The sequence below is a fragment of the Pogoniulus pusillus genome, chromosome 39 (genome assembly GCF_015220805.1).
Source record: "Pogoniulus pusillus isolate bPogPus1 chromosome 39, bPogPus1.pri, whole genome shotgun sequence".
Taxonomy (NCBI): Eukaryota; Metazoa; Chordata; class Aves; order Piciformes; family Lybiidae; genus Pogoniulus; species Pogoniulus pusillus.
Window position 1 is genome coordinate 7704380 of NC_087302.1, and position 23802 is coordinate 7728181.

The 23802-nt window shown below is 61.1% G+C and overlaps 2 protein-coding genes across 2 annotated transcripts; both read left to right on the forward strand.

Moving 5' to 3' along the window:
* Positions 1 to 221: 221 nt before the first annotated feature.
* LOC135191333 (uncharacterized) lies at positions 222 to 5901 on the forward strand (the record flags this gene model as incomplete). The annotated part of the gene is made up of 5 exons (XM_064173545.1): positions 222 to 993; positions 1916 to 2053; positions 2637 to 2698; positions 4047 to 4304; positions 5491 to 5901. Coding segments are annotated over 5 exons (1278 nt in total), but the record flags the coding sequence as incomplete, so codon positions are not given.
* A 4433-nt stretch (positions 5902 to 10334) lies between these two features.
* PNPLA1 (patatin like phospholipase domain containing 1) lies at positions 10335 to 18083 on the forward strand. The gene is made up of 7 exons (XM_064173585.1): positions 10335 to 10536; positions 13484 to 13716; positions 14817 to 14882; positions 15581 to 15793; positions 16859 to 16925; positions 16997 to 17137; positions 17980 to 18083. The coding sequence occupies exons 1-7, from the start codon at positions 10335 to 10337 to the stop codon at positions 18081 to 18083; spliced, it is 1026 nt and encodes a 341-aa protein (XP_064029655.1).
* The last annotated feature ends 5719 nt before the right edge of the window (positions 18084 to 23802 follow it).

Sequence of the window (23802 nt, forward strand, 5' to 3'; positions counted from 1 at the left end):
TGAGCCAGGGAAGCTCTCCCTGTGGCGTGTCCTGCTCCCTGCAGTTTCACTTCCCCCGCGGCAGTGTCGGTAAGCATCGTAAAGCCTGTGCGTGCCTGGGCAAGGGGCACGCAGATAGCAGCTGTAAAAGGGTTGATCATTTACTGGGAGCATCCACAGTCCCTGGGCACCCAGAGCACCCTTGGGTGCCAGCCCGGGGGTGATTTCCGCCATGCCCAACCCCATCGAGGGGAAGCAGAGCTCAGGCTGAAGATGGTTTTCTTCTCTGCAGCACTCAGCAGGCTCTGGCTGGGGAGAGGCTTCGGTGGGACGCAGAGAGGCAGCCCCTGGGCAGGATCCTCTCACTGGACAGGCAGGAGGCCAAGAGGGTGCTGGAGATCTACGTCAGCCGCTCGCTGAGCTGCCGGGAGAGCCTGCCGGCGGCCAGGAAGGGGCTGCAGGAGGGAGCCAGAAGGCGAGGGAGGAAGGCAGATGGGCTGCAGAGGTCCACAAGTGACTCCTGCCAGGCCTCCTGTGCCAAGCTCAGCCCTGAGAAGGACCGGGAGGAGAGACCCAAAGCGCTGGACACAGACAAAGCTTTGGACGATGAGAGCAAAGCTGCCAAGGAGGTGCCTAAAGAGAAGCCTGAGCCCAAAAAGAAAAGCTCAAAGACCTCTTGCCAGGGCAAGAGCCAACACACCTGGTTCAAAACCGTCATAAACTTCCTCTTCAGGAGGAGCTCTGAGGAGCAGAAGGAGAGCTCAGGGCAGAAAGCGAAGGAGAAAGATGCCAGAGCTCCTCACAGCTCCAAACCAGAAGCAGCCAAAAGGTCTGGAGTGGACTCGAGCACATCCCCGGCCCTGGGCAGAGCCCCAAAGAGGAGACCCAGCCTCAAGAGGGTTTTCTCCTTCAAGAAGCATGCAGAGGAGGAGCGAGGAGAGGCAGCAGCTGGGGCCAGGGCCAAGCGTCCCAGCTGCCTGCCGCTGCGGCACATCCAGGCGCCAGCCACGCCAGGTGGGCACCGACCGCCCCCAGCCCTCACCCTGAGCCAGTCCTGCTGCCAGCAGCACCTTGTTGGGTCTCTGCTGGGAAAGCCAGAGCTCAGTGCTGGTCTCTGCCCTCAGCATCACCTTCCTGGGCCTTGCTGGGGTCTGGCTTAGGTTTTGAGGGCTGCAGTCTCACCCTGCTGCCCCAGGGCAGAGTCACTGTGCCCCTGCTCTGAGCACATGGCATTGCTCTGACTTGAGAGCGCTGCAGGCCACCCCAGGCACCCCTCACACACAGGTTTTGCACCTCTGGCAGACAAGGGACACTTTGCTTTAGTCCAGACCTGCATTCCAGACCTGAAAGGAAATCTTAACCCACTCCAGGGCCTCTGGGAGCTGCTTTTGAGGCGCTGCAGGCAAGGGTGCGGGCAGCAGGGCACTGTGGCACGGAGCCTGTGGGACAGCCTGTCCCTACCTCTGCCCTTCCCTTGGCACAGAGCCGGGGAAGGGATTTTCTGTGAAGCTCTGGCAGATCTGGGGCAAGGCACAGCTGCTCCCTTACGGCTCAGGGCGCTCAGCCCCATCGCTCACCTGCGGAATGCACTAATCCTGGGTGGGCACCGGCACCGAGTGGGTGCAGCTGCTGCTGCTGCAGCTGCTCTTCACCTTCCATCAGTGGCCAGCAGCAAAAAGTTAATCCAGGCTTGATGGTCCTGGAGGCCCTTTGCAGCCTGGGTGATTGTATGCAACTATCAAGCTTTGGAGTGGGCTCCCAGGGAGGCAGTGGATTCCCCTGCCTTAGCCTGGGCTTGGCAGGGTGCTGGGGCAGCTCCTTTCGGCTGGGTTCTCACCCTGAAAGGTTGGGCCTAGATGATCCTTGAGGTCACTTCCAACCTGGGATCCTATGAATTCTGTGAATCCTCACTTCTGGACCTGTGCTATTCTCCCAGCAGACCTGGAGCAGCCTGATGGTTACTATGCAAGAGTCTCAGAAGAGATCGAGCTGATCGTGCAGGGCAGCGAGGGCCAGGGCAGCAGAGCAGCTGGAGCCGAGGATCCACCAGGGCCAGGCAGCACTGGCAGCGTTGGTGAGTGCTGCCTTTGCCCCTGCCTCAGCTCTGGCACGGAGAGGGAACACATCCCTGAGACTCAGCACCAGGCAGAGCCTGCAGGGGCCCCAGCCTCTGCTTTAACCCTGACTCCAGGGCGTGTGTGACCTGGGCAAGACTCTGGGGGAGATTTTTGCCATCAAAGCTTGGTCTGGGGACAGAGGAACTCAAAGGCTGCAGAGTGGTTTTGCTGGCTGAGGGTGACAAGACACTTGGAAGAGGCTGGGATGGGGTTTGGAGGGCTGGAGGTGGATGAATGTGGCTCAGGGAATTTTCCCTGGGCACCTTCACTGTGAGGGTGGCAGCACTGGCACAGGCTGCCCGCGGGGGTTGTGGAGTCTCCCTCTCTGGAGATGCTCAAAGCCTGCCTGGATGTGTTCCTGTGTGATCTGCTCTGGGTGATGCTGCTCTGGCAGGGGGATTGGGCTGGATGAGCTTAGCAGGTCATTTCCAGCCCCTGGCATTTTGTGATTCTCAGTGGATTCTCAGTGGATTCTCAGTGGACTCTGGGAGTGAGGCTTGGAGGAGAGGCTGGAGCTAATGTTGAGTCCTCTCCCTGCAGATGAAGCCATCAAGAGAATCGTTGCCCTGCTCCAGAGTGCGGGAGATGAGCTGGACAGGCAGGTGAGAAGAGAGCTGTGGACAGCTTGGCTGGGCATGAGGGGGTTTGTGCCAAGCTCTGCACTGCTGTGAAATGCAGCAACACCCTCGAGTGCCCTGGGGGGAGGAGGGGGAAACCCAAGGGAAGGGCAGGAGCCGAGGCTGGGCGAGAGCCAGGCAGTGACACCTCCCAATTCCCCGCCGGGGCGTGAGGGTGGCGTCTGCCTGCCCTCCCTTGGCCACAGCCCTGGCGTCGGGGGAGGGCACCAGCAGAAGGATGCCAGCGAGTCACAGTGCAATACGTTACAGAGGTTTGCAGCTAAAGCATCAGGGAATGAGTTAGGTTGGAAGGGACCTCAGGGGTCAGCCAGCTCCAAGCCCTCCTGGACACTTCCCACTACAACAGGTCACTTGAGGACTCATCCAGCCTGGCACTGGGCACCTCAAGGGAGGTTGTGGAGCACAGAAGCACCCAACGTGATCTTTGATCACGTTGGGTGCTTCTGTGCTCCACAACCTCCCTGAGATACCTGTGACAGTGTCTCACCACCCTCACTTCTTCCTCACATCCAGTTTCAATCTCCCCTCTGCCACTTCAAACCCATTCCTCCTCCTGCTCCTGGCATTCCCAGACCTTGTCAATAGTCCCTCCCCAGCCCTCCTCCAGCCCCCTGCAGATCCTGCAAGGCCACTCCAAGCTCTCCTCCAAGCCTTCTCTTCTCCAGCCTGCAGAGCCCCAACTCTCTCAGCCTGTGCTCAGAGCAGAGCTGCTGCAGCCCTCTCAGCATCTTGGTGGCCTCCTCTGCACTGGCTCCAACACTTCCATGTCCTGCTTGTGCTGGGGGCTCCAGAGCTGCCCCCAGGACTGCAGGTGGGGTCTGAGGAGAGCAGAGCCAAGGGGCAGAATCCCCTCCCTTGCCCTGTGCCCACACTGCTCTGGCTGCACTCCATCATTCCTGTGTAACTGTAAACAAGTTAAAGGTCATCCAGAAATGCAGGACCCCTGCCAGCAGCCAGAGTGCCCAGGAGGAGCTCCCAACCACCCTTCCACCTTCTTTCCACCCCCTCTCTTCTCTCAGAGCCTCCCTTAGGTGCCAGGGGAGCTGGAAAGGTCAGCAAGGGGTGTTAGAGGCAGAGTGCTGAGTTGGGCATGTGCTGGCTCCAGCAGAGGAGTTCACAGGCCACAGCCAGGCAGAGACTGAACTTAGCTTTGCTGTGTCCTTGCTTTCACGTGGCCCAGCAGCAGGAATGGGTAGCACAGGCATCAGCTCAGTTTGCCTCTCACAGCCAAGAATCTGGTGTCTGTGATGAGAACATCCCAGACAGCTCCCAGCTGCACAGCTGCTCACAGCCTCTCTTGCTGCCTGCCCAGGTGAGGGAGGATGCACAGCTCTGGATGTTCTTCCGGGACCTGTCCTACAGCTCCTTCAAGGACCTGGCTGATGCCTATGTGCACAGGGAGATGACTGCCAGCAGACCTGATGTTGGCCTGCAAGAGGTCCAGTTTGCCTTCACGGTGCACCTCACTGCCAGGGTGGCAGGCATCTGCAGCCAGGCAGTGAACAGGGTGATGGGCTTCGGCACTCGCTACCTGGAGGATTCGCTGCCGCCCTACAGCAAAATGCTGCAGGTAGGGAGGAGGAGCAGGGCTGGGGCTGAGCTTCCAGCAGCAGGGCAGGGCAAGGGCTGTGCTTTGGAGTCGTGGAGCCATAGAACTCTTCTGACTGGAAGGGACCTCTAAGATCATCAAGTCCAAGCCTTAACCCAGTGCTGCCAGGGCACTGCTAGGCCATGTCCCTTGGCACCACAGCTCCATGGCTTTGAAACCCCTCCCAGGATGGAGGCTCCACCACTGCCCTGGGTATCCTCCTGGCCATGGCCACCCTTAAGGGGAAGAAATTGGTCCTCATGTCCAAGCTAAACCTCCCCTGGGGCAGCTTGCTTTTTCCTCTTGTCCTGCCACTTGTTACTAGGAAGAGCCCAACCCCCAGCTGGCTCCAGCCTCCTTTCAGGGAGCTGTGCAGAGCAGTGAGGTCTCCTCTCAGCCTCCTCTTCTCCAGGCTGAGCCCCCCCAGCTCCCTCAGCTGCTCCTCCCCAGACCCTTCCCCAGCTTTGCTGCCTTTATTTGGTTGGCCAAGCTGTGAGGGGTCTGCAGCACAAGCCCAGGCTCATTGGCAGCCCTGGGTGGGCAGCAGCTATAACTGGGGGTAGGGGAACTGGGTGCTGGATCTTGCCCTCTGCTTCTTATCATACAATGGAATCATAGAATCAGCCAGGTTGGAAGGGACCTCCAAGATCATCCAGTCCAACCTAGCACCCAGCCTTAGCCAGTCACTAAGTGCCTTTTTGGGCTGCCTTTGCCTTGCTCCAGCTGGAGCAGGGGCCCATGCACACACAAGGAGCAGGCCTTACTTGTGCCCCATGGCACAGGGCACAGCTGCAGCCTTCCTTGGGGAGAATTTCCTCCTAGAGTCATAGAATCAAACAGGTTGGCAGAGAGCTCCAAGCTCACCCAGCCCAACCTCTCCCCCAGCCCTAGCCAATCACCCAGACCACGGCACTAAGTGCCAACCTAGCACCCAACCCTAGCCAATCACCCAGACCATGGCACTAAGTGCCCCATCCAGGCTTGGCTTGAACACCTCCAGGGCTGGGCACTGCACCACCTCCCTGGGCAGCCCATTCATAGGATCAAGCAGGTTGGAAGAGAGCTCCAGGATCACCCAATGCAACCTCTCAGCCCACCCAGAACAGCAAAAGCACCAGCTTCGGTTTGGGAAGAGCCCTCACAGGTGTTTTATCTCTGTCTCTCTCAGCAGAGCAGAGACCAGTTCAGGACAGACAACTTCGAGAGCCCAGACTGACGCCGGCAGCCCCTCCGGAGCCCGAGGACGCAGCTGTACCGCTGGGGGGACTGTGCCTGTCGCTGACCTGGGTGTGAGCTGCTTTGCTCAGCTGGGGGTTAAAAACCCTTCCATGGAGAACCACAAGGAAAGCCCCAGCAGCAAGAAGTGCCTCAAACCCCACCCTGGGAGGCAGGCAGAGGGGGGTGGCGGTCAAAGAGAGGCCAAATCCTCACCCCGTTTGTGCTTCAGCTCTTGCCCAGCCTGGAGCTGTCAGGGTCGGGTTGCCTTGGCGTGTTTGTTGCCCTGCTCTTCTGGACGTGGCTGTGCTCCACGTCCAACAGCCTCTTTGTACCTCCTGCTGCCAGCTTGGGGGGGGGGGGGGGGGGGGCATAAAAGACCCTCCAAACTCCCTCCAATAAATTAAATCTCCAATTAATCAAAACCCCAATTAATAAAACCCCCAATTAATAAACCCCCCCAATCAGTCGTTGCCTTTGTCTGATGAGTGATGCCCACCACAGTGGCTGCTTAGTGATGGCTGTGGGGGGCAAAGTGGCACAAAGGGAGGCTGACAGCAGGCACCCGGCGTGGTCCTGCCAGTTTGGGCTATTTATAGCCACTGCCTTCGCAGCAGAAGGGGATTTGTTAGCCAGGGCAGCTTGATCTGCCACCACGAGCTGGGTAAAGCTGTTCTCTTGGCACAGGAGCTGCTCCTCCTGTTGCTCCACCGAGGGCCGAGAGGATTTGCAGCTGCTGGGGTCTCACCTAGGAGGCCTAAGGCGATGGGAAATGTCAAAGTGATTAAAGCCTAAGCACTGGGAATGCTCTCAGCTAATCGTTGCCCAGACCCCTAAGCAGTGTCATGGATTTAAAGGAGCTTGTGGCTGGGAGCGGGGTGGGGGGGGGGGGGAGGTTGCCAGCGCTCCACGCGGTGCCACCAGCAGCAGCAGCAGCTCCCTTGCCAAGGCTGGATGCAGCCCGGGGTTAGGGGAGTCAAACGCTGAGGCTGGCGTTGTGCCAGGGGAGGGGTGAGTGAGAGGCTGCAGGGTGATGCTGGTGGGAGATGAAGCTGCGGGTCCGGGTCAGTGCAGGAGGTGGCAGAGCTCTGGCGGCCTCTGCCTGCCCAGCAGCTCCTCCCCTGCGGGAGCTGAGCTCCGCAGCTCTTTAAAACCTGAAGCAAACCAAAATGGGGAAGTGGAGCCCTGGCAGGGAGGGAGCAGCCCTCCCCCACCCAGATCAGCATCCCCCAGAGGATACCTTCTTGTGGCCTTCCAGTGGCCAGTCAGGGGCTGGGGGCAGACTTCTGAGCAGGACCTGTGGTGCCAGGACAAGGCAGGGGTGGTGGTTTGGAACTGGAAGAGGCAGATGCAGAGTGGAGAGAAGGGAGAAATGGTTGGCACTGAGGGTGGGAGAGCCTGGCCCGGGGTGCCCAGGCTGCAGGGGGTTGCACTGGATGGGCTTTGAAGGTCTCTTCCCACCCAAACCAGCCTGGGGCTCTCTGCCACCCGCTGCTGAGCAGCCCCAAGTTGGGGCACAGCTCGCTCGGGCTTTGCCCACCCCAGCCCAGGCTGTGCCAAACACCAGATCCCAGTCCTGGACCCTGCCCAGCGATGCCAACAGCAAGCACGGTGCCCACACCACATCTTCTGGCTGCCAACCAAACCGGGAGCCTTTTATTGCAGGAAGAAACCCAAACCGCTCCTGCTCGTCTGCGACCTCCCCGGCACGGCCGGTCCCTGCCCGCAGCCCGCGGGGCTGAGCTGGACTGTGACCGGGGCAGGGCAAGCTGGCGCCGGGGCCAGGCTGGGGACACCCTGGCAGCATCACATGAGGCTTGTGTGTGCTTTGCATGCGAGCTGGGCCGGTGGCTGCTGCAGCCTGGGGTTTGCATGGAGCAGGAGAGGGTTTCGTCTGCTCGCTGACTTCCCGGAGGACATCACCTTCCCTTGGCACCTGGGACGCCGCTGCCTGGCAGAGCACCGGTGAGAAAAACAGCTCCTCCCTCCCGTTCCTGCTCCTCAGCTGGCCCTGAGAGCGTGGCTGAGCCAAAGAGCCTTCCTCTTTGCTCACCAGACCCTTCCCCACCTGCTGGGCAGACAGGGAGCAAAACCTGCGCAGCCTCTCACGCAGCGGGTCCTGGTCCTAAATCACAGGATCAGGGAATGGGTTGGGTTGGAAGGGACCTTAAAGACCATCCAGTGCCAACCCCCTGCCATGGCCAGAGACAGCTCCCACTGGACCAGGTTGCTTAAGGTCTCATCCGACCTGTCCTTGAGCACCTCCAAGGAGGAGGCGTCCACAGCCAGGGATGTGGTGGGCAAAGCCTGTGCCCCCTGTCTTCCTGCCTCACCCTCAAGAACTTCTTCTTAATCTCCTCTCCTCAAGCTCAAATCCATTCCCTCTCATCCTGGCACTCCCAGCCTTTGTCAAAAGTCCCTCCCCAGCTCTCCTGGAGCCCCTTCAGCTACTGGAAGGCTGTTCTAAGGTCTCCCTGGAGCCCTCTCTTCTCCAGGCTGCACAGCCCCAGCTCTCCCTGCCTGCCCCACAGGGGAGGTTCTGCAGTCCTCTTGGCCTCCTTTGGACAGATTCCATCAGTTTCAAGCCCTTCTTGTGCTGGGGGCCCAAGAGCTGGAGGCAGTGCTGCAGGTGGGGTCCAAGCAGAGCAGAGGCAGAATCCCTTCCCTGTGCTGCTGCTCTCCCTGCTCTGGCTGCAGCCAGCACACAGCTGGCTCTGGGCTGCAGTGATGCTGCCTCTGAGTGAGAAGCAGAGCTGCAGCTGCAGCCCAGTGTGGTGAGATGACAGTGGCAGCTGCCAGGGCTGTTCCTAGTGCAGCACCCCAGGGCTGCTGGCACCTGGAGCCCAGGTCCCTTCTCATGAGGGTTTCCAGCACCTTGGCTTAATCCCTTAGTTATAAAACTGAGACTTCACTCACCTGTGGCCACTGAAGACATTAAGAAGGTATTAAAGAAGGCCAAGTCCTGAGCCCCAGGGGGTTGAGTGGTTTCCAGCTCTTGGCATTACCTTCATCCTGCCCTAAGCACCCTGCGTGGCTTCCAGCAGCTCCTCACGGATATCCTGGCATCACAGACACCCACCAGCTGGGCACAGATCCTGCCCTGGCAGAGGGACCCCACAGCCCACACAGCCCCTGCCCTGGTGCTGAGGGAGGGCTGCAGATCTGCTCTTGAAATCACAAAATCATGGAGTGGGTTGGCTGGGAAGGGACCTTTGAAACCCACCCAGCCCAAGCCCTGCACTCAGCAGGGACATCTGCAGCCAGAGCAGGCTGCTCACAGCCCCACACAGCCTGGCCTGGGGTGGTGCCAGCCAGGGGGCAGCTGCCAGCTCTCTGGGCAGCCTGGGCCAGGCTCTCCCCACCCTCAGTGCCAAACATTTCTCCCTTCTCTCCACTCTGCCTCTGCCTCTTTCAGTCCCAAACCATCTCCCCTTGTCCTGTCACAACAGGTCCTGCCCAATGTCTGTCCCCAGCTTTCCTCTTGGCCTCTTTGAGCACTGCAAGGCTGCCAGACACAGATATGGTGCTGAAGGCCACGGTTTAGTGCAGCCTTGACTGAGTTAGATAAAGGTTGGACTTAGTGATCTTAAAGGTCTCTTCCAACAGCAGTGGCTGTTGCGTGACAGCACAGCCTGAGGGGTGTCAGCCACTCACCCCACTTTGGTGTCACCAACAAACTGGCTGGCAGTGCCCTCAGTGCCCTCATCCAGGTTCTTTGATGACTGTGCCCTGATCCAAGCTGTTGTTCCTCTCTGGGATAGCCCAGATCCTGCTCCCACACGTTTGAGCAGGCAGCCTGCTGCTGCCTGTGCTGTCAGCCAGGCAGCTGCTGGCAGGGCCTTGGCAAGGGCTGGGAGTGCCAGGACAAGGGGCAATGGCTCTGAGCTGAAAGAGTCCAGACTGAGACTGGAGGTGAGGGAGAAATTCCTTAGGGTGAGGGTGGGGAGCCACAGGCACAGGCTGCCCAGGGAGATGTTTGAGGCCCCATCCCTGGAGACACTCAAGATCAGTCTTGCTGTGGCCCTGGGCAGCCTGACCTAGGTGGAGATGCTCCTGCTGAGTGCAGGGTGGGGGTTGGACAAGCTGACTTTGGAGGGCCCCTTCCAGCCTCATGCAGTCTGTGAGCACAGTGCTGCTGGGAGCATCCTTCTGGCACCTTAGGGAGCACAGCAGTGGGGCTGAGGGGAGAAGCCAACCCAGCCCCTTGCTTTTCCCTCCCTCCAGGGATACCCAAGTGACAGCAAGGCCCTTCCAAACAGGCAGCAGAGATGAGAGACGTTTCCAAGCCTAAGCCAGCTCAGTGCCCTCGCCCAGCCCTTGTGTAACATCCTCTGCCTCCAAGTGTCTTATCCCAGGCTTTGCTCACTCGGCACTGAGCTGTGCCTAAGCTGGGATTGAGGGAGAATCCTATTGAGGAGAACACCCTGCTGCAGACAGCAGAGAGCAGAGAGCTCGGCGTGGATGTGCCCCAGCCTGGCGGGCACGGTGAGGTGAGGACCACCTCCAGGAGGCCTCCCGAGCTCCGGAGGCTCGGTCCCGCCGCCGGCCCCTGCGCTGCGGCGCCGCAGGGCTGCAGGAGCTGCCCTCACCGGGGCTGCACTTCTCCTTTCAGCGAGGCAGCAGCTCCAGCAGCTCCTGAATCTGACGCCCGGGGCCAGCTCTCGCAAAAGGAGGTGGAAAATCCTTCTCCTGGGCTCCTTCGCAGCCAGGGATGAGCCTGCAGAGAGCAGAGGAGCAGACAGCTTGAGGCTCGGCTGCGGGAGAGGCACAACCTGCGGCAGCGAGGCGCATCCGAGCATGGCTGAGGAGAGCCTGCAGGCTTCCAGCACTCCTTTCTCCCTCTCCTTCTCGGGCAGCGGCTTCCTCGTCCTCTACCAGGTCGGGGTGGTGCAGTCCCTCCTGGAGCTGGCTCCTGAGCTCCTCAAGTCTGCCTGCAAAGTCTACGGCTCCTCTGCCGGCTCGCTGATCGCTGCCGCCGTGGTGTGCGGCGTCGGCCTGGGTAAGAGCTCCCTTGGCTGCCTGGCATCCCTCCCCTGGCATCCCTCCCCTGGCATCCCTTCCCTGGCATCCCTTCCCTGGCACTGCCTGGGGCACAGGGGGCATGCAGTGCTGGTGGCACTCCCAAGGCACGGAAGGGACCGGCAGATGTGGTCACCTTCGCAGCCACCTCTGGGCAGCTCTGGGCGGTGCAGGCTGCCGGAGCTGGTTGCTGCTGCCTGACTTCGCAGCCGCTGGGGGAGATGCTGCCTGAGGCAGGCTGGATGGACCTGTATGGGATTGGCTCATCCTCCCCCCCCGCCGAAGGAGCAGGTCTCCTTCTGCTACAGGAGTGTCTCGTCCCAGAGCCAGTCCCCTCCCTTGCTGCCTGTGGATCAGGTCCCCTCAGCCAAGAAGGGCTGCTAGGGACAGTCACTGCGGTAGCTCCAGCACTGACAGCTCTGGCTGTGTCTTGCTCTGGGTTACTCCACTCAACCCTGCCCAAGGGCAGGTTGGATGTCAGGAACAATTCTCCACCAGGAGGGTGCTGGAACACTGCAACAGGTTGCCCAGGGAGGTGTTTTGGGCCCCATCCCTGGAGATGTTCAAGGTGAGGCTCGAGAGGGCTGTGGGCAGCCTGATCCAGTGCAGGATGTCCCTGCTGAGTGCAGGGAGGGTTGGACTGGATGAGCCTTGGAGGTCCCTTCCAACCCAGGCCCCTCTGTGCTGTGACTGCTGCTTCCAGCTCGAGTTGCTCCTTTCCCCTTGGCAAAGGCTCAGGAGCTCACCAGGGGGACATGTTCAGGGGAACAGCAGTTCAGGCTCTGACCTGGAGGTTCTCTTACTGCTTCAGAAGAGGTTTTGCTCTGAACCCCTTTAGTCAACCCCCACGTCCCAGCAGTGAGATCCTCTATGTGTAGAGTTAATTCAGAGCACTTAATCCACTTTTAATAATCACATCCTGCCATATTTCCAATTAGCCTCCATCTGTAAACAAGGCCACACAGGGCTTAGGGCTTGGGAGGCTGAGCCAAGCCCTGCCTCAAGCACAGCTCCCTGAAGGGAGGTTGCAGCCAAGTGGGGGATTGGTCTCTTCTCCCTAGCTTCAGGGCATGGAAGGAAAGGAACTGGCTTGAAACTGTGCCAGGGGAGGGTTAGGATGGAGGTGAGAAAACAATTTCTCTGCTGCCAGAGTGGTCAGGGACTGGCACAGGCTGCCCAGGGAGGTGGTGGAGTGCCCACCCCTGGAGGTGTTCCAGACAAGTGTGGCCATGGCAGCTGAGGACAGGGTTTTGGTGGCTGTGGTGGGGTTGGGTTGATGGAGTTGGACTCAATCATCTTAGGCAACTTTTGCAACCCAAGCAGCTCCATCATTCTCTGGGGACACCCAGGAGGAGCTGAGGGCTTAGGGTTCAAGTAACAACAGGGGAAGCAGCTCCTGAAATCCCTGCTGGCTGCCAGGAGCTCCCTGCTGCACCTCAGCAAGAGTTCAGAACCTGGGTACATCTACTCAGAGCCAAAGGGACCTTTCCTGCCCACATGGGCCTGAGCAGGAGTTCAGCCTGGGCCCCAAAACTTGCTCCTCTGATTCTTGCTGCTGGGGCAGGTAGAGCTGGGACCACCCAGCAGGTCCCCATGGGTTTGGTGGCTGCTCTGGCTGTAGGTGCTGAAATGTGAGTCTGCTTCCCCAGGGCTGGCAGGAACCATCCACCCAAAGGGGCTGAGAGCATCTTGTGCCCCCACACAGCTCCCCCAGGAGACAAAAAGACCTTTTGGGTAGTGAGGACTCTGCTTGGGTTTCTCATAGGGGAAACAAACGTGGCACAAGCTCTGCCCAATGCACCCTGGGGAGGACTGGGGCAAGAAGAGGATTAGAGCTGTGAGCCCTGCTGGCATGTCCCACGGGGTGGCTGTGGTCATGCACCCAGTCCCTGCCCTGCCCTGCCCTGGGTGAGGATGTCTGAGCTCTTTGAGCCAGGCTGTCCTCTGCCAGCCCACAGGTCATCACCTGGGCACATGCAGGCAGGGACAGCCGTGGCACTGCACGCCAGGGGCATGCCTTGCCCAGCTTGAGTCAAAGCCCCCTCCAGAGCCAGAGTGCCCAGAGCTGGGGCTGGTGCTCAGCTCCTGCCTGGCAGCACATGGGCACTTTTCTCATGCTTTCCCCCATTCCCAGGCCATGGAACCTCCAGGCAGGGCAGGGTGAGTGCTTCACCTGCCTGCAGTGTCTCTGCCTCTCCAGGCAGCCCTGAGGACCCTGCATGAACCCAGTGAGCAGGAACCATCACCCCACATGGCCTGAACATCTGCTCAAACACTTCTAACCCCTCCTAATACCTGTGCTGCTCCAGTTGCCTTCAGGTCACCACAGCTAATCTGTCTGTCTGTCTGTCCCTGGGCTTAAACCAGCCCCACCAGACAGCCTGGGAACCTTTGCCCCCCCCAGCACCACGGTGCTAAGGCAAGGCCCTGAGCACGGCCCCAGGGAGCCCACCCGGGTGCCAGGATGGCTCTGTGCAGCCTTGGCAAGCCAGAGAGGCTTTTGGCTGCAGGGGTTTAACCCTCCCTCTCCCACGGGGAGCCAGAGAATGTCCTACAGAGGTCCTGAGAGTCTTCTGCAGGGATCCTAAAAATATCTTACAGGGATCCTAAGAATCTCCTGCAGGGATCCCAGGAGAGCTTCTGCAGGGATCCCAGGAAAGCTTCTGCAGGGATCCCAGGAGAGCTCCCTCAGGGCTGCCGCAGCGCTGCCGCTGGGTGACTTTCTCCCTCTCTCCCCCCCCTCCTCTCCCTCTTTCCCTCTCTCCCTCTTTCCCTCTCTCTCCCTCTCTCTCTCCCTCTCTCCCTCTTTCCCTCTCTCTTTCCCTCTCCCTTTCTCTCTCTTTCCCTCTCCCTCTCTCCCTCTCTCCCTCTCTCCCTCTCCCCCTCTCTCCCTCTCCCCCTCTCTCCCTCTCCCCTCTCCGTGGCAGATGACCTGAAGGAGTTTTTCTTCGCCATGGCCAAGGAGGTGAGGAAGACCCCCCTGGGGCCGCTGTCGCCGCGCTGCAGCCTGCTGGCCAACATCAAGGCGGTGCTGCAGAGGATGCTGCCGGAGGACTCCTACCGCCTGGCCTCGGGGCGCCTGCACATCTCCCTGACGCGGGTGGCCGACGGCCAGAACGTGATGGTCTCCGACTTCAGCTCCAAAGAGGAACTCATCCAGGTGCAGGGAGCAGCCAAGGCTGCGGGCCCGGGGCGCTGCCATCCCGAACACAGCTCCAGGCTGCAGGGGGGAATGGGTGGAGAGGAAAAGGACCTCAACAGGAGCCAGCTGTGTGCTCCTGCAGCCCAGAGAGCAGCCAGAGCCTGGGCTGCAGCAAGGGAAGGGGTTGGAAGGGACCCAGGGAGATCATCGAGTCCAAGCCAGAGCAGGAGCATCCAACCCAGCTCAGGGCACACAGAACACATCCAGACAGGCCTGGGAAGGCTCCAGGGAAGGAGACTCCACAGCCTCTCTGGGCAGCCTGTGCCAGGCTCTAGGATCCTTCCAGCCAAGTTCTCCCTTGTGCTGAGCTGGAGCCTCCTGTGTGCAGCTTCCATCCACTGCTGCTTGTCCTGTCCCAGGGAGCAGTGAGCAGAGCCTGTCCCCCCCTGCCCTCAGACAGTTACAGACATTGACTCAATCCCCTCTCAGTCTTCTCTTTCCCAGACTCTCAGCCCCAGGTCCCTCAGCCTCCCCTGCCCAGGCAGTGCTGCAGTCCTCTCCCCATCCAAGTTCTGTGATTCTGTGATTCAGGGCAGGAGGCAGAGGCCAGGAAGGGCTGAGCTCATCCAAGCTGTGCTCTGAGTCACCTCCCAGAGTGCCCTGACCCAGCTGTGCTGGCAGCAGTGCCCAGAGCTGATGTCAGAGCCCCTCGAAGGCTGAATGATGCCTGGCAGGGACAAACCCTGGGCAGGACCAGGAAGGGTTTTGAACCTGGAAGGTGGTGATGTGAAAAAGAAGAGTTACTGCCTGCAAGGTGCTGAGCTGGGGAAGGGTCTGCAGAGCAGGGCTGGGGAGGAGCAGCTGCAGGAGCTGGGGGGGTTCAGCCTGGAGAAATTGAGCTGCTCTCTGCAGCTCCCTGAGAGGAGGCTGCAGCCAGCTGGGGGTTGGGCTCTGCTCCCAAGGAACAAGTGGCAGGACAAGAGGAAACAGCAAGCCCAGGTGGTGCCAACAGCCTGGCCCAGGAGATTTGTCTGGCCTGAACCTTTAGGCACTCAGCAGCTTTTGCTCAGAAGGCCTTGGACAGGAGCTTTGACTTTGCAATTCCTCTCTTCCCTCAGGCTCTGCTCTGCAGCTGCTTTCTTCCTATCTACTGTGGCTTCATCCCTCCCTCCTACCGGGGTGTGGTGAGTGACACCTCCCTGCCCACCTGCAGCACCTCCCTGCCTTGGACTTCTGCACTGCCTTCAGCACAGATGGCTACAGACATCTGCTTGGGCTTCCCCTTTAGTCAGGGGAGGAGGATGAAGCCCCTCAGCTGCTGCTTCAGGCCATCCTGAGGTGGCAGCTGGGTGGCACTGCCATCTGCAGAGGCCTCCCCTGCTTTGCCTAGGGACAGAGGCTGGGTGCAGGAGCTGAGGGGCAGAAGGAGCTAAAGCCAGCTGGGGGAGAAGGAGTTAAAGCCAGCTGGGGGAGAAGGAGTTAAAGCCAGCTGGGGGCAGAAGGAGCTGAGCCAGCTGGGGGCAGAAGGAGCTAAAGCCAGCTGGGGGAGAAGGAGTTAAAGCCAGCTGGGGGCAGAAGGAGCTGAGCCAGCTGGGGGCAGAAGGAGCTAAAGCCAGCTGGGGGCAGAAGGAGCTGAGCCAGCTGGGGGCAGAAGGAGCTAAAGGCAGCTGGGGGCAGAAGGAGTTAAAGCCAGCTGGGGGCAGAAGGAGCTGGAAAGACCAGGCTGGAGTAAGAGGTGGAGGCAGGGACGAGAGGAGCTGCTGCTGGCCCCGGCTGAGGGCAGGAGATGCTTCTGCAGCTGCTTGCTCCCTGCTCTGTGCCGCCAGCCCCGGGCAGGCTGCAGCAGCCCTGAGAGCAAACCCTCCCTCTGCTCTGCCCCCAGAGGTACGTGGATGGAGGATTCACTGGCCTGCAGCCCGTGTCCAGCCTGGAGGAGGCTGTGATCACCGTGTCCCCCTTCACAGGAGAGCTGGACATCTGCCCCCGGGACTGCCCTGCCATCTTCTTCTGCTTCCAGATCTTCAACGGCAGCATCCAGATCTCCATAGAGAACCTCTGCAGGATCAGCTATGCTCTCTTCCCACCCAGCACCATGGTGAGCCCCCCGGGGCTGCCTCCCAGCTTCAGCAAAGCTGGAGCTGCCTTCCCAAGCTCAGCTCAGCCTCCTCTCTTGGTTAAAGGCTTCAGAGGGAGGGGGCAGAGCAGAGTTTGTGGGTGGGTGGCCAGCCTGGGATGGGGGCATTGTGCCCATGAGCCAGCAATGTGCCCTGGTGGCTAAGAAGGCCAAAGGCACCCCTGGGTGCATCAGAAGGGCTGTGGTGAACAGGACCAGAGAAGTTCTCCTGTCCCTCTGCTCTGCCCTGCTGAGGCCACATCTGGAAGATTGGGTCCAGTTCTGGGTCCTCAGCTCAAGAAGGACCTCAGGGAGCTGCTTGAGACAGCCCAGCCCAGAGCCCCAAACTGCTGCAGGCAGTGAGCACCTCCTGCGAGGCCAGGCTGGGGCTGGGAGCTGGCAGCAGAGGAGCCTCAGGGCTGCCCTCAGTGCTGTGCTGAGGATGTGCAGGGCTGCAGCCAGGCTCTGCTCAGGGGTGGCTGAGGACAGGCCAAGGGGCACTGGGTGCCAGCTGGAGCAGAGGAGGTGCCATGGGCACAAGAGGAGGACCTTTGTCAGCGTGAGGATGGCAGAGCCTGGAGCAGGCTGCCAGAGAGGCTGTGGAGTCTCCTTCACTGGAGAGCTTCCAACTCCCCCTGGATGTGTTCTGTGTGCCCTGCCCTGGGTGCCCCTGCTCTGGCAGGGGGCTTGGAAGGGACCTCTGGAGATCATCCAGTCCCAGCCTCTGACGTTCTGTGGTACCTGCTGTGAGAGCTTGCAGCAGGTCAGCACTCTGGGGAGGGGCAGCCAGCCTGTGCTTGTCACCTTCCCACATGGGCCATGCCAACCCTCCCTCGGAGCCAGCCCAGGGCAGGCATTGGCACAGGCTGCCCGGGGAGGTGGTGGAGTCACCACCCCTGGATGTCTTTTCAGACGTGGGGGCTGGGGGTGAGCTTTGCAGAGTGGGGCCAATGCTTGGACTTGCTGCTCCTGGGGGTCTTTTCCCACCTGCCCTGCTCTGTGACCCTGCCAGGGGCTCTCAGCGACCGCAGCTGCTCCTCCTTGCAGGTGCTGAATGACATTTTCTCCCAGGGGTACCAGGACACTGCCCTCTTCCTCTACAGGAACAGTAAGTGCCCCCCTGAGCCCCGAGGGGCAGCCCAGGAGTGCCCCAGGTGCTGACCCTTCCCTCCTGTGCCCCCCCAGATGCCTTTGGCTTCAACTACTCCGATGGCAATTTCCGCTTCGCCACCATGATCGGGAGGAGTGACCCTGCCCCTGCCAGCAGGGCAGCCCCTGGCCCCTGCAAGAGGGTGCCACAGTGCCTGGCTCCTTGCTTCCTGCCAGGTAGAGCACCTGGGGTAATGATCCTGGGGCTGGCCGGGCCAGCTGAGGGCTGCTGAGGTCTTGTGGAGGAGCAGGATTGTGCTGAGGATGGTACTGAGCAAGTGCCTATCGCTGTGCCCTGCTGAGACCTCACCTGCAGCACTGTGCCCAGCTCTGGGGTCCTCAGCACAGACAGGGACCTGCTGGAGCAGGGCCAGAGGAGGCCACAGCAGTGCTGGCAGGGATGGGAGGGCTCTGCTGGGAGGCCAGGCTGAGAGCTGGACTTGTTCAGCCTGGAGAGGAGAAGGCTCCAGGGAGACCTCTTGGTGGCCTTGCAGTGCTGCAAGGGACAGTCAGAAAGCAGGGGGGAGAGCTTTGGGCAGAACCTGTGGTGCCAGGCCAAGGGGAGATGGTTTGGGGCTGAGAGAGGCAGAGGCAGAGTGGAGAGAAGGGAGAAATGTTTGGCACTGAGGGTGGGGAGAGCCTGGCCCAGGCTGCCCAGAGAGCTGGGAGCTGCCCCCTGGCTGGCACCACCCCAGGCCAGGCTGTGTGGGGCTGTGAGCAGCCTGCTCTGGCTGCAGATGTCCCTGCTGAGTGCAGGGCAGGTGGAGAGGATGCCCTTGAAAGGTCTCTTCCCACCCAGCCTGGTCTGTGGTTTTGGGGCAGTGAAGATTTGCATCTCTGCAGTGCTTGGGCACAAAGAGCCTTTGTAAGGGCAGCTCAGGCTGGGTCCTGAGCCGGGCTCCAGCACCCACAGGCTGAGCTGCAGGAAGAGCTCCTGGCCGAGAGGAGCTGCTGCATTCACTGAGTCGTTTCTAACCCTTGGTCTCGGTTTCCTTCCCCGCTGCCGTCGGTGGGCGCAGGCCTGGCCCTGTGGAGGAAGGAGCAGCTGAGTGGGCTGCAGGATCCACTCTCCAGGGTCCTGCTGCAGCCCTACAGGCTGCCTGCGGTGCTCAGGAAGGGGTAAGGACACCTGGGGAGGGCATCAGACTGAGAGCCGCGCCGAAGCCAGCGGCTGTGCCGCCAGCAGTGCTGAGACGGCTGGAGGGGCACAGGGCAAGGCGAGCAGCTGGCACCGAGCTGCCCCTGCGGGCCCGGGGGATGCCATGGGCTGCAGCACCCCTGAGGTGGGTGGGAGACGCAGGGGGCAAGGGGGTCTGGTGGTGCCCCTGGAGCAGAGCAAGCTGGGGCACAGCTCCCGAGTGAGCAGCCTGAGAGTGCTCTGCAGCGGGGGGTCCCCGAGGGCAATGCCCAGGGGGTGTGGGCATGGCTGGCAGGAATGCCAGAGGGCTGCTTGGGTGGGAGTCTGACAGTGTGGACCCAAAGGTCACAACACTGCTGGCAGGGCTGGGAGGGCTCTGCTGGGAGGCCAGGCTGAGAGCTGGGCTGAGAGCCTGGAGAAGGCTCCAGGGGCACCTTCTGGTGGCCTGGCAGTGCCCCAAGGGGCCAGAAGGAAGCTGGGGACAGTTTTGAGCAGGGTTTGTGGTGCCAGGCCAAGGGGAGATGGTTTGGGGCTGAGAGAGGCAGAGGCAGAGTGGAGAGAAGGGAGAAATGTTTGGCACTGAGGATGGGGAGAGCCTGGCCCAGGCTGCCCAGAGAGCTGGGAGCTGCCCCCTGGCTGGCACCACCCCAGGCCAGGCTGTGTGGGGCTGTGAGCAGCCTGCTCTGGCTGCAGATGTCCCTGCTGAGTGCAGGGCTTGGGCTGGAGCAGCTCTGAAGGTCTCTCCCCACCCAACCCAGCCTGGGGCTCTGATTTCCCAAGCAGAAGCTTTTGCTGCCTCTGCTGCTCCTTCAGCCCTGCCTCCTGCTTTGGCTTTTGCAGGCTGAGGAAGCTGTGGGGGCTGCTGGAGAGCCTCAGCTCCACACTCAAGCACTTGCAGAAGCTCCTCCAAACCAGGCTGCCTGTTCTGCCTAAGAGAGCTGTGGCCAGGAGGTGAGGTGCTCGAGGGATGCCAGCCACGGCAGGGCACAGGGACCCTGCGGGACCTCAGCCCTGGCTCACAGGTGCTGGGGGGGGCTAAGCCCTCCCACATCTGCAGTCCCCCCCACGGCAGCAGCTGAATGTTGTCCCTGTGATGCTGTTTGCTCAGTGGCACCTGGGAGAAGCTGTGGCACAGCTCAGTGCTGGTTCCCCGCAGCAACATTTCCTTCTCCCAGAGCATCTGTCCGCTGGGATCTGTCCTGGCAGGGCCCAGGCACAGCCCCCAGGCTCCTGAGGGGTGTTTGGCACTGAGCTCTCATGGCTTCAGCTCAGCACACAGACACCTCTGGAGCCAGCTGCCCTCCCTCCCCCCAGACCCTGCTTGCAAGCTGCTTCACTTGCAGCTGGCAGAGACTTTGCAGCCCTGAGGCAGCTGCACAGCTCCTCAGCTCCGGGAAAGCCTTTCAGCACCAAGCCCCCCCCTTGCTGGCTCAGCCACCCCAGCCAAGCCACCACCAGCTTGTGCCCTCGAGTGGGCAGCCTGGAGAGGCTCTGGGAGCCTCCAAAGCCACTAACCAGCAGTTTGTTCCCACAGGTAACCAGCCTGGAGCTGCCCTGGGAGTCCCCAGAGCCACCTGGGTCTGCTGTCTGGGGAAGCATCAGAGCTGGTTTTGTGCAGCACCTGCCTGTGTGACACAGAGAGGGAATCGTCCTGGGGGGGTTGATTCTTTCCCCTTTGCTTTTTCACGAGGAGCTTCAGGCTGATTTTGTCCCCAGTGCTGCTCCTGCAGCCTCTCTGCCCAGCTTCAGCCTGCTGGCTGAGCACAGAGTGCTGTGGGGCTGCACTTGTGACCAAACCACAGCCCGGGGTGGGGGCAGGGGGGGACTGGGCAGCTGCAGTGGCACCCAGGGGCAGCTGCAGTGGCACTCATGGGCAGCTGTAGTGGCACTCAAGCACAGCCCTGGCACCCCAGCTGCTGACACCAGCAGTGTCCCTCCTGCTGCTCCAGTGCAGATTCCAGGGCAGGCATTGCCAGCAGGCAATGGAAACCTGTGCCAGGAACTGCCACACAGGATCCCAGCCTTCAGCAGGGGCCTCTGAGGATCATCCATGCCCAAATCCCATGCCAGAGCAGCATCACCCCGAATAAGTCACCCAGGAGCATGTCCAGCTGGGTTTGGGATCCCTCCAGAGCAGGAGACTTCCACAACCTCTCTGGGCAGCCTGCCCCGGGGCTCAGCTCCTGTTCAGGTGGAACCTGCTGGGTTGCAGTTGGTGCCCACTGCCCCCTGTCCTGTCCCTGGGCACCACTGGGAAGAGTCTGCCCCTGTCCTCCTGGCACTCACCCTTTAGATCTTCTCCTCCCCCTCAGAACTTGCAGAGAGCTTCACCAGGCAGGAAGCAGAGAGAGGGAGCAGCCTCAGGGAGCCTCACACTGCTCAGGAACTCATCCTCATCCCAGCTCCCTGAAGCCCTTTTGTTGATTAAACTTGAGCTTCACACCCCCCCGGGCCTGATCCTTCCCGTGGAGGAGCCCTCTGAGCCCTGGAGGGGCACAGAATTGTCTTGGGTGGAAAGGAGCTTGGAGCTCATCCAGGCCAACCTCTCTAACTGCACCAAGGCTCCCTCCTGCTGCGGCTCTGATCCTCTCCTCCCCCCACCAGGCAGACAGCTCCATCCTGCACCAGGCTCCTGCTCTTCCTAGCAAGCACCATCCCCAGGCAGGACTCCACCACCCTCAAGCAGGACTCCATCACCCCCAGGCAGGAACCCACCACCCTCAAACAGGACTCCATCACCCCCAGGCAGGACTCCACCACCCCCAGGCAGGACTCTGCCACCTCTAGGCAGGACTCTGCCACCTCCAGGCAGCCTCCAAAGGACAGTCCTGGCACAGGCAGTGGCACCTCCCAGGCCACTCCATTCCATTCCATTCCATGCTTGGAACTCCCCAGGTCATCCCCACCTGGCCTGGGTCTTGGGCATCCAAAGTCAGGAGCTGGAGGACTAACAAGAAAGCCTCCAGAGGAGCAGCCCCAGCACAGAGCCCTCCCTCCAGCCCTGCAGAGCTCTGCCAAGGACTCATCTTTAACCACTTCAGCACTCCAGCAGCTGTTTTGGTTTCCTGCTTTATTACCCTCCCCCAGCCTTTCCAAGCAGGCACCCCCAGAGCTGCCTCCTTGGAGCTGATGGCAAAAGAGGCAATGGAGACAGACCAAGCCTGGCATCAATGCCAGTCACCTTCTGCAGCAGCTTGCTTCATCCCTAGGGAAGCAAGCTGGGAAGCCCTGAGCCTGGCTGCATCCTGGAGCTTGGGCTGGAAGGGATCTCAAAGCTCATCCAGACCCAATTCCCCTGCCATGGGGCAGGGACACCTCCCACCAGCCTCAAGCACCTCCAGGGAGGCATCTTGGGCACCTCCCCAAAATGCCTGCTTTGAAGGTGGGCCACAGCAGTCCCCTGGGGGCTGGGGGGGGACAGAGGAGGGAGTTGTGCACTCTGAAGTGTGCTCTTCAGTGCAGCTTGGAGCCTGCCTGCAGCTGGGTGCCTGCCTGCAGGCTGAGCTGCACTTTGCTGCTCCTCTCTCTAGAGCATGAGCTGGGGCCAGAGGCAGCAGCAGGGTCAGAGCTGCTCTTCTGTGGCTGGCATGGCCCTGCAGGGAGTAAAACCACATGGGTCACCCTGGCAGGCAGTGCTGGCAGCTCTTGTGTGGCACAGTGGATTCCAGGACCCCATGGGAGCTGCTTTCCTCCCTCCTGCTCTGCAGAGGGTAACAGGATAAGCAGGTTTGATGCCCTCACACCACTGCCCTGGGCAGCTCAGCAGAGATGTGAAGCCTGAGGGGTGTGAATGAGAGCCTGGGGACAGCTCAAGCCAGCAGCAGCTTGGGCTAAAGCTGGATCCCACTGCAGTCCTGGGGCCTGATCCTGCAGCCCAGCCAGAGGAGAAGGTGTCCAGCCCAGGCTGGGGCTCAGGCTGCTGCCTGCAGCTGCTCCAGGCCAGGCTCTGCCTTTGGGCTAGATACTGAGGAGGAGGAGGCAGCTTCTTGTAGAGCTGTCCTGGTGGGCGCATGGAGGCAGAGCCTTGTGCTGAACCTGCTGATCCAGCCTGGGCAGGCAGCAGGAGGCCTCCGGAGGTGCTGTGGCTTAGTCAGGAGCAGAGGTGAGGACTGCTCACAGCTTGGTGCTTTGCTCCTGAGGCACCAGCAGAGACGCTGCAGCAGTGTGCAGACAAACGCAGCCCTTTGCTGGCCTGCACCATCAGGGCTCCTCCTGCCCTGGGCTGGAAGATCTGATGTGGGTTGTGGAGGCTGAGAGCTCTGAGCCACCTCTTGAGTGTTCATGGACCAGAGAGTCCCAGAACGGGGGGGACTGGAAGGGACCTTGATGCTCATCCAGTTCCAGCCCCCTGCCGTGGGCAGGGACACCTCCCACCAGCCCAGGGTGCTCCAGACCCTGCCAGTGGCACCACTGAGGGGAAGAAAAGAGAAGGGGTAAGGACATGCTGGACCCCTACCTTTCTGCCCGTGAAGGAGGTGGTGTGAGGCTTCCCCTTCCCCTTCAGCCGCTGCCTGGGTGCTCTCCAGGTCCTCTCTGCTGGCATCCTCAGAGGCTGTGGCTCTGAACTGAAGCAGTCTTCTCTGTGGCTCCCAGCCTGGGCTCCCCCCACCCTTCTGGCCTGGGTCTTTGCTCAGCGAAAGCACAAAGTCCTCATCCAGGTAATTGATGCCAAACTCACCTGGTGGGAAGAGAACCCAGCTCCAGGGCAGGGGCTCAGCCAGCAGGTGCCCAGGGCAGGGGCAGGGCTGGCAGGGCTCAGCCAGCAGGTGCCCAGGGCAGGGGCAGGGCTGGCAGGGCTGATGGCCATGCTGCAGGGATCACCTGGGCCAGGCTGCTGGCTGAGGGATCACCAAACCTGCCTGCACCAGTGAGTGCTGAGTCTGGCACCACTCAGGGCACCTGAGCCTGCACTTCTCCTGTCTAGGTCCTGGGGATCAGCATTCCCTGGGCAGCTCTACCATGCCCAGTCTGGAGCACCTCTCCTATGAAGACAGGCTGAGGGAGCTGGGGCTGTTCAGCCTGGGGAAGAGAAAGCTCCAGGGAGCCCTTCTGGTGGCCTGGCAGTGCCAGTCAGAAAGCTGGGGACAGAGGTTTTTCTTAGGGCCTCTTGTGCCAGGCCAAGGGGGAGATGGTTTGGAACTGGAAGAGGCAGATTCAGAGTGGAGAGAAGGGAGAAATGTTTGGCACTGAGGGTGGGGGAGCCTGGCCCAGGCTGCCCAGAGAGCTGGGAGCTGCCCCCTGGCACCCAGGGAGACCTTAGAGCTGCATTTCAGTATCTGAAGGGGTCCTACAGGCAGGCTGGGGAGGGGCTGTTGGGGGGGGCTGTGGTGGCAGGACAAGGAGCAGTGGTTTGGAACTGGAGCAGGACAGCTTCAGGTTGGAGGTTCTGCAGAGTGAGGGAGGTGAGACCCTGGAACAGCTCCAGAGGGATGTGATTGAGGCTCCACCCTGGGGACATTCGAGGTCAGACTTGATGTGACCCTGAGCAGCCTGCTCTAGCCTGGGCTGTCCCTGCAGGGGGCTTGCACAAGGCGGCCCCTGAGGGTCCCTGCCCACTCAGTGCAGTCTGTGAACCATCAGAGGGGCAGGGGTGAGCATGGAGCTTCTGGAGGGGCTGCAGGAGGGAACCCTGGCAGGGGCAGGGCTGGAGGCATCCTTCTGCCCTGCTCCCCCTGCTGCCCTGCCACGTCCCTTACCTGCTGCC

What these genes read in the sequence shown, in the direction of transcription:
- PNPLA1 (XM_064173585.1), top strand. Translation starts at nt 10,335, where the DNA reads ATGGCTGAGGAGAGCCTGCAGGCTTCCAGCACTCCTTTCTCCCTCTCC. An exon ending in TCTTCCCACCCAGCACCATG is followed by an intron (nt 15,794 to 16,858) that starts GTGAGCCCCCCG and finishes TCCTCCTTGCAG; the next exon opens with GTGCTGAATGACATTTTCTC. An exon ending in CCTCTACAGGAACAGTAAGT is followed by an intron (nt 16,926 to 16,996) that starts GCCCCCCTGAGC and finishes GTGCCCCCCCAG; the next exon opens with ATGCCTTTGGCTTCAACTAC.